The sequence below is a fragment of the Garra rufa genome, chromosome 13, assembly GCF_049309525.1.
Source record: "Garra rufa chromosome 13, GarRuf1.0, whole genome shotgun sequence".
Classification (NCBI taxonomy): domain Eukaryota; kingdom Metazoa; phylum Chordata; class Actinopteri; order Cypriniformes; family Cyprinidae; genus Garra; species Garra rufa.
Window position 1 is genome coordinate 39,347,342 of NC_133373.1, and position 9,472 is coordinate 39,356,813.

At 33.6% G+C, this 9,472-nt stretch overlaps 1 protein-coding gene across 2 annotated transcripts; it reads left to right on the top strand.

The window, feature by feature from the left end:
* Positions 1-5,095: 5,095 nt before the first annotated feature.
* On the top strand, positions 5,096-8,643 carry LOC141283363 (homeobox protein OTX2-like). Of its 2 annotated transcripts, none has more exons than XM_073816643.1 (3): positions 5,096-5,192; positions 6,617-6,789; positions 8,064-8,643. In XM_073816643.1, exons 1-3 carry the CDS (start codon positions 5,096-5,098, stop codon positions 8,556-8,558), a joined length of 765 nt encoding a protein of 254 aa, XP_073672744.1. In that variant the 3' UTR covers positions 8,559-8,643. The 2 variants fall into 2 exon arrangements, with proteins under 2 accessions (XP_073672744.1, XP_073672745.1); XM_073816644.1 differs by having other exon boundaries at positions 5,096-5,189; positions 6,638-6,789.
* Positions 8,644-9,472: the final 829 nt, after the last annotated feature.

The following is a 9,472-nucleotide window of genomic DNA, read 5'->3' on the forward strand; positions in this document are numbered from 1 at the left end:
AAACCTGCATTTTTTTTTTAATCCAAAGCACAGCAAAAACAGCACAATATCGAAATATTTTTACTGTTTAAAACAACTGTTTTCTATTTGAATATAATTTAAACTGTAATTTATTTCTGTGATGCAAAGCTGCATTTTCAGCATCATTACTGCAGTCTTCAGAGTCCACATGATCCTTCAGAAATCATTCTAATAAACTGATTTGCTGCTCAACAAACATTAAAGTTTGGCTAATTAATATAGTTTGGAATAATTAAGATTTGTTAATGTTTCTGAAAAAGTCTCTTTAAGGCTTTAATTGCTCAAAAATTCTGTAAAAATATGAAATATTATTTAAATTTAAAATAACTTTTTCAATGTGAATCTGTGTTCAAATGTAATTTATTTCTGTGATGCAAAGCTGCATTTTTAACATCATTACTGCAGTCTTCAGAGTCACATGATTCTTCAGAAATCATACTAATATACTGATTTTCTGCTCAACAAACATTTCTGATTATTAGCAATATTGAAAACAGTTGTGCTGCACAATATTTTTGTGAAAACCAATTTTCCAATTTTATTTTTCAGGAATAGAAAGTTCAAAAGAACAGCATTTATTTAAAAATAAAAATCTTCTGTAACATTATAAATGTCACTTTTGAAAAATGTAATGCACTCTGATGAATTAAAATAATAACTTAAATATTTAAATAATTTTATTTCTATCCATCTCTTGAGTCTTGATATGTCACACACTGCAAAAAATGCTTTTCTTACTTAGACCTTTGTCTTGTTTCCAGCCAAAAATTCTTGAATCAAGATGGATTTTCTAGACAAGTAAAAATTATTTTCTTGTTTTCAGAAAAAAAACAAGTCAAAATGAAGTGAGTTTTTCCTTAGAACAAGCAAAATAATCTGCCAATGGGGTAAGAAAAAAAAACTTATTTCAAACAGAAAACAAGATTATTTTTATTACCCTAGTGGCAGATTATTTTGCTTGTTTCAAGCACAAATGCACTTAATTTTGAGTAGTTTTTTCTGAAAACAAGACAATTTTTATTAGTATAGAAAATCCTTCTTGATTTAAGAATGTTTAGATATTTTGGCTGGAAACAAGACATAAAGTCTAAGTAAGAAAAGCATTTTTTACAGTGCAGTAAGCACACACACAAACGAAACATTTGAGTATAGAGTATGTTTGTGTTTAGTGTTTGAGGACTGTCAGGATTTAGGGAAGCCATTTGGATTAGTTCAGAGCCTCGTCTTCTCCTAAACAATGAGGATTAACCTTCTCTTGTTACTAAACTCTGGAAACGGCTTGCGTTTCTCCTGCGGAGCTGTGAGTCCGTCAGGAATTAATCCACAGTTTCCAGAGTGAGAAGCTAAAACACCTTATTAACCCATTAAAATAATAGTAACAGTAAAATAATCATCCTCATCTTCACGAGTGTTGAGAAGGTCCAGGAGCTGTTGGACATCCTCCAGAACAGATTAAACAGATGAATGTCAATGATGAATGAAATCTTCATAAGGGTTGTGTTGCTAGGTAGAAAAGTAATCAATTTATACCTTAAGGATAAACATAGAGAAAAAGAGAGGTTTAGAGACAGATTTTTATTCATGTACTCTTAAAAATAAAGGTTCTTTATTGCAATCGATGGTTCCATGAAGAACCTTGCACATCCATGGAACCTTTCAAATGCAGAAAAAGTTCTTTAGAAGAAAAAGATTCTTTTAAATTGTTCTTTTAAGAACTGTTCACTGAAAGGTCCTTTGGGAACCAAAAATGGTTCTTCTATGGCATCACTTTAAAAACACCCTTTACACTGCAAAAAGTACTTTTCTTACTTAGATTTTTTTGTCTTGTTTCCAGCCAAAATACCTAAAAATTATTAAATCAAGAAGGATTTTGTATACTAATTAAAATTATTGTCTTGTTTTCAGAAAAAAAAAAGGCAAAATTAAGTGCATTTGTGCTTGAAACAAGCTAAACAATCTGCCAATGGGGTAAGAAAAATCTTCTTGTTTTCTGTTTGAAATTAGATATTTTTTTTTTTTTTCCCCATTGGCAGATTATTTAGCTTGTTCTAAGCAAAAACTCACTTCATTTTGACTTGTTTTTTCTGAAAACAAGACAATAATTTTTACTTGTCTAGAAAATCCATCTTGATTCAAGAATTTTTAGCTATTTTGGCTGGAAACAAGACGAAAAATCTAAGCTAGAAAAGCATTTTGCAGTGTAAAAAAAAAAAACAATAAAAATGTTCTTGCCTTTTGATAGAAATTAAATAATTTCAGGAAATTTCAGCCATTTATGACAATCACCAAAATGCATTTGAAAATATATTTTTAAAAAGTTACTGTTGGCCATATATATATATATATATATATATATATATATATGCTAAAAATGACTCATGATAGGCATGTATAAATTAATAAAATTAATTAATTAAATTATAGTAGTAATAGCCTAATCACCAAATAATTGGTGTAGAAGCAATTTTCATTAAAAAAAAAATAGCATGGGTATATTTGTAGATAAATATATATATATATATATATATATATATATATATATATATATATACACAAAATTATCGATTTTTCTTTTATGCCAAAAATCATTAGGATATTAAATAACGATATTTTATAAATTTCCTACCATAAATATATATAAACTTAATTTCTGATTAATAATATGCATTGCTAAGAACTTCATTTGCACAACTTTAAAGGTGATTTTCTCAATATTTAGATTTTTTGCACCCTCAGATTTTCAAATAGTTGTATCTATTTACAATATTTAGCCAATATTGTCCTATCCTAACAAACCATGCATCAACAGAAAGCTTATTTATGCAGCTTTCGGGTGATGCATACATCTCAGATTCTAAAATCTGACCCTTATGGTTTTGTGTCCAGTTTATTTGTGTCCAATGATCGTGAAATGTTCAGTATAGAGCCTGAAACAGTATTTTCGTTGTTTTTTTCCATTACTCTTCCTCCAGTGTATCGGGGTTAACTCTGGGAAAGTGAAATGAATCAGTTGCAGTCAGTCTGTCGAGTTTTTCCAACACAATCAGACTCTTTGTTTTATTTTCATGACGCAGAAAATCAATGATCCGGAAGGAGTCGCGCGCTCGGGAGCGTCCTGTAATCACGGGAGCGCGTGCCGTGCGGATTATCTCAGAGATAATTAATTAATTATTGAACGGATCTGATTGAGCGACAGATTGAGGCGCGCGGCCGTTAGGAGACACACAACGCTCCAGATCTGCACTTTACATCATTATTATTAACAAATCAAACTTTTAAATATGTGACCCTGGAACACAAAACCAGTCATAAGGGTCAGTTTTTGAAATTGAGATTTATAGTTATATTATACACATGAATAAATAAGCTTTCCATTGCTGTATGGTTTGTTAGGATAGGACAATATTTGTCTGAGATACAACTATTTGAAAATCTGGAATCTGAGGGTGCAAAAAAAAAAAAAAAAATCAAAATATTGAGAAAATCGCCTTTAAATTTGACCCAATGAAATTTCACGTTTACTGTGTTGCTTGTCATTTCTTTGTAATTATTTGTGACCCTGGCCCACAAAACCAGTCATAAGGGTCATTTTTTGAATCTGAGATTTATACATCATCTGAAAGCTGAATAAATAAGCTTTCCATTGCTTATTTTCCATTCAATTGACGTATGGTTTGTTAGGATAGGACAATATTTGGCCGAAATACAACTATTTGAAAATCTGGAATCTGAGGGTGCAAGACAATCTAAATATAAAAAAAAAAAAAAAAAAAAAACGCCTTTATAAAGTTGTCCAAATGAAGTTCTTAGCAATGCATATTACTAATCAAAAATTAAGTTTTGATCTATTTACGCTAGAAAATGTTCTAAATATCTTCATGGAACATGATCTTTACTTATATCCTAATGATTTTTGGCATTAAAGAAAAATCGATCATTTTGAACCATGCAATGTATTTTTGGTTATTGCTACAAATATGTAAGTAAAAATGTATTTTTTCCTTAAATTGGTTGGTATGGTGCAATAACAGAGAACGTTCTCAGAACTCTCAGTTAAAGTTCAGTCATTTCTATAGAACGTTTATTCAAAGATACTACATTAACGTTCTCAGAACGTTAGCACAAAAACGTTTATAGACCTACAAAGTTTATAGAACGTCTTTTCCCTAAAACGTTTTAATTGGACGTTCATCTAACATTTTTTTTTTAATAAAATGTAACGATCTCCTAATGTTTGGAAAATGATCAAATGGAATGTTAACGTTCATTTAACTAGAATAAACTGGACATTTCGAACATTCAGAAATAACGTTTTCAGAATTTAATGGGAACATCAGATAAACGTTCTTAGAACTTATTTTGATAGCTGGGGAGATATTTGCGCGTAATACAACATGATTTTATTACTCGAAACGTTTAAATAAGCATGCATATACTTTATTTATTACATCTTCATTTCGGGACTTTGCTTACAAACTGATTGTCAAAAGTTTGCTAATGGAGGGATAAACTAATGTGTTTGTTCTACTTCATCTAAATGGCTCTCGCTAATCAACACTTTGTAAAGCGGCCCATCGCCTAAATCTAATTACCGGCTGCGATTAATTAAAAAGAATAGCCTGAGGACTGAGGAGTGTCAATAATGTCTAACTGATATAAAAATTCGCCTTAAGTTGAGCGCTTTGTCGCTAAGCTGCTCTTGGCATTGTAATGAGCGGCTCATTGAGATGGAGAAGATGCTTCGGGCTCTTTATTGTTATCAGCACAATTTATCTTGTCCATGGCGCTCTTTGTCTTTGCAAATGACCCCTGACCGCGCAGTCTACTTCGGAGACAATTAGCCCGTTCTCCAGTGTTTTGGCTACTTTGCGCCTTGTTGCGTCTCAATACGCGTCTCTCCAAACGACCGCTGCGTTTTGTTCTCGGAGACGCGTCGCGATTATGGGATGCGGAGATGAAGATCCGCCCCCTCGGTCAGCCAACTAGTTTCGATGTCAGCGGATAACAACCTGCTCAACCAGACGCCTGTGCTCGTGCAGGAAGACAGACTTTATTCCTTCACCGACTCGTGAACATGATGTCGTACATCAAACAAGCGCCGTACCCGCTCACCGGACTGAGTCTGAGCTCCGGGATGGACCTGCTGCATCCCTCCGTGGGTTACCCAGGTAAAACAAAACTCACCTACACATTGCACTCCTAAAAATAAAGCTTCTTCATTGGCATCAATGCTTTTATGAAGAACCTTTAACATCCGTGGAACCTTTCGAATGCAGAAAGCGTTCTTCATGGTTGAAAAAGGTTCTTTTAGGAAACTAAAAATGGTTCTTCTATGGCATCCCTGCAAAAACAGCCTTTTGCAACCTTTAACAATTACAATCTGGAATTGCAACTTTTGATTTCACGATTCGGACTTGATTCTGAGTTTGACAATTCTAAATTTATTAAAAGGTCATAAAAGATATAAACTCAGAATTGCGATAAAAAGTTTAGAATTGACAAAAAAAATTGCAATTACTTTATCCCTCGCCGATTTTGTTGTTGTTGTTGTTTTTGCAAGTTTAAGTCTGGCCTTTGTGAGTTTTTTTTCTTCAGAAATGCCAGTTTTTATCTTGCAATTTTGAGGGCAAAAATTTGAATTTGTGAGATAATCCATATAAATAATTTTGCATTTACGCGTTTTATTTTTAAGCCCCATGGCGAAAAAAAAATCTCGCTATTTTGACTTTTTTTCCTCAAAAGTTATAGCCTTTCTAGTAACTCTGTTTCCCCCCTCAATTCGGACTTTTTAAAGCCATTCTGAAAAAAAAAAAAAAAGTCAGAATTTCGAGGATAAAAAAATCCGAACAAGTCACATTACACTTTTTTGGGGGGGCAAACTTACTTCCATAAATGAACGTCTTATATATATTAGTTTTACATATCTTAAATATTATTATTTTTATCTTGCATGATAATTAATATTTCAAATGTTACACTTTACCTTATTCTTTGGTTTTTAGATGCACTTGAAGTAGACAGATACACTCTCAAAAATAAAGGTTCTTTTTTTGGCATCGATGGTTCTATGAAGAACCTTGAACATCCATGGAACCTTTTGAATGCAGAAAGGGTTCTTCACAGTCGACAAAGGTTCAGATTTTACAAATGTTCTTCAAAAAAGTTATTTTAGGAACTGTTCACTGAAAGGTTCTTTTAGGGAACCAAAAGTGGCTCTTCTTAGACATTACTGCATTTATTTTTAAGAGTGTATACAATAGCGACTTTTGATTTCACGATTCGAACTTGATACTCTATGGAAAACCTTGAACATCTATGGAACCTTTCAAATGCAGAAAAGGTTCTTTATGGTCGAAAGAATTCTTTAGATTTTTAAAATGTTCTTCAAAATGATTATTTTAGTAATCGTTCACTGAAAGGTTCTTTGGAAAACCAAAAATGGTTCTTCTATGACATTACTGCAAAAAACACCCTTTTGGAACCTTTTAAGAGTGTACTGGTGCGACCTGATTTCATGGATTATGTCGACTTGCAATTTGCGAAACGCGTTAGATCTTCTGTCCCTTAAACTGCAGACACTAAAGTGCCAGTATTTGTTTTGTTTTTCTGTCCTCAGCGACTTCTCGCAAACAGCGACGCGAGCGGACCACCTTCACTCGAGCGCAGCTGGACGTTCTGGAGACTCTGTTCGCCGACACGCGCTATCCGGACATCTTCATGCGGGAGGAAGTGGCCTTAAAGATCAGCCTGCCCGAGTCCAGAGTACAGGTCAGAGAGAAACATGGAGATATATGCAATAGCACTTCACTAACCCACATCAGATTTAAAAAAAAAAAAAAAAAAAAAAAAAAAAAAAAAAAAAAAAAAATTTATGGATAATGGATTTTGGTTAAAAATTGAGGTGCATGAGCAACCAGTTGCAAAACGAAGCACAAAACCTGTGCTAATCGAAAGAAAACAATTGATAAAAGACTGAATCTAAGATTTGGTAATAACATAGCATGCTTAGAGATTTATACGCATTTTGTCGGTAAATTTAACTGCGTTAAAGTGCAACGATGTGGGGGAAAAATCTCCCCGCAATACAAAATTATGATTTTTTTTTTTTACACCCTGTGTGACCAAAGTCAGTCAATTTTAGTCACTTTAGTCACTTTTACTAAAATAAAGTTCTCTCCAGAACACATCTTAAGGGTTAAAAAAGCATTAATAATGAAAGAAATATTGGTAACACTTTAGATTAAGGTTTTATTTGTTAACATTATCTGTAACAATACACAACATTTATTAATCTTAGTTAATCTAAGGTTTTTTTTTTTTTTTTTTTTTTTTCAAATCGAAAGTTGCTAATGCACTGTGAAATAACATGCATGAACATTTTTATTAACGAATATTAACAAATGTTAATAAACGCATCTGAATAAATAAGATTTACTATGCATATTACTAATCAAAAATTAAGTTTTGATATTATGGTAGGAAATTTACTAAATATCTTCATGGAACATGATCTATACTTAATATCCTAATGATTTTTTTGCATAAAAGAAAAATCGATCATTTTGAAACCTACAATGTATTTTTGCACAAATAGCGTAAAATCACTTTAACGCTTCACATTGGCGTAAACCAATTCATTTGTATGAATTCGATCATATTAATGTTTTGGACTACAAAATAAAGGTGCTTTAAAGAATAACTTTTTTGTTCGGTTCCATAAAGAACATTTAACATCTGAAGAACCTTTCTGTTTCACAAAATGAGGTTCTTCAGATTATAAAAAGCTAAGAATGGTTCTTTGTGGAACCAAAAATGGGAAGAACCTTTTTTTCAGAGTAGTTTGAAAACAAGCGCTGTATTTGAGGACAAGTTAAAGTTATAGGTTAAACTTCCTAAAATACAACAGATGAACATTGCAACTAAAACATAACTTAATAAAGATGACATTTGTCGCTTTATAATCAAAATAGAATCTGGTCTCATAGATTCTTCATAATTTTGGTTTTTGCTCCAAACGCGTCTCTTTTGCCTTCATTTCCCAGGTTTGGTTCAAAAACCGCAGAGCAAAGTGTCGTCAACAGCAACAGCAGCAGAACCAGAGTCCAACGCAGAAGATTCGAGCAGTAAAGAGGAAGAGCAGTTCTCCGGTTGGAGAGATAACCGACAGCGACTCGTACTCGAGCCCGTCCAGCGCGTCCTTACCGGCCATGACCGCCGCAGTCGCCGCTCCGGTGTCCATCTGGAGCCCAGCTTCAGTCTCCCCAGAACCCCTCTCCACCTCACCATCGTCCTGCATGCAGAGGTCGTTCCCCATCACCTACAGCCCGGGATTCTCCGGCAGCGCGGCTTATTTCAGCGGCATGGACTGCGGCTCTTACCTGGGCTCAGTGCAGCATCATCCGGCTCAGGGTTACGGCTTCAGCGCCTCCTCAGACTGCTCAGATTACAAAGAGCAAAGCACTTCCTGGAGGCTCAACTTCAGCTCAGACTGTCTGGATTACAAAGATCAGACGTCGTGGAAGTTCCAGGTTTTGTAAACGCACAGAGAGGGATAATTCGGGAATATCTCCACATCCAGGGAACTTGAATCTGAAATGTGTTATCATTTTGACTAAATTATTAAAAGATCTCATGAGCAGTGTTGGGGGAAACGCATTACAAGTAACGCAAATTACATAATAATATTACTTTTTTGAAGTAACTAAGTAACGCATTACTTTTAATTGACAAGAAAAAGTTACTTTTCCCCCCATTTATTGTTTAAAAGCTCTCCTGTCCTCATGTTGAGAGAAATTGTGAGTAAGATGTTACTTTAGTTCTAGAATAAATGTGAACATGCATTAATTCATCTCACTCACTAAAAACAGATACAGTGTTCTTCAAAATGAACAAAAACACTGATATTCAGCACAAACCTGCAATAAATAAATATGTTCAATAATACAAATATCCTTTATGTATTTAATCCCATTTTATTAACTGATGTCTTTGCTGCCGACCTTCGATGATCCGATTCATCCAAACTAATAAGCACAAATGACTCAAGATAATCGAACATTTGTTTTCTTTTTTTTTATTGCTGAAGAGTTGACATTTGTTCTTCTGCGGTCTACTGTACAGACGGAGATTTACTTTTCTCTAAACCCGAGGCTTTTGCTGTGAAAAGGCTTTTACATTTGACAAAAATAGACTTTTTATATTAAAAACAAACAAGCCCAGGCCAGATTTAAAAAGTAACGCAGAAGTAACGGAACGCATTACTTTCAATTAAAAGTACATAAGTAACGTCATTAGTTACTTCTTTAGGGAGTAACTCAATATTGTAACGCATTACTTTTAAAAGTAACTTTCTCCAACACTGCTCATAACCCTCTTCATGAGTTTCTCAAATGCACTACTTTATTTAAAACACTATTAATTGAACTTTTAGCTTTTGTTCTGTGAGAGACAA

Bases quoted from the DNA above. Each gene is read 5' to 3' on its own strand.
- LOC141283363 (XM_073816643.1), top strand. From the start codon at position 5,096: ATGATGTCGTACATCAAACAAGCGCCGTACCCGCTCACCGGACTGAGT. The intron at 5,193-6,616 runs AAACAAAACTCA...GTGCCAGTATTT, and splicing joins CTCCGTGGGTTACCCAGGTA to GTTTTGTTTTTCTGTCCTCA. The intron at 6,790-8,063 runs GTCAGAGAGAAA...TTCATTTCCCAG, and splicing joins TGCCCGAGTCCAGAGTACAG to GTTTGGTTCAAAAACCGCAG.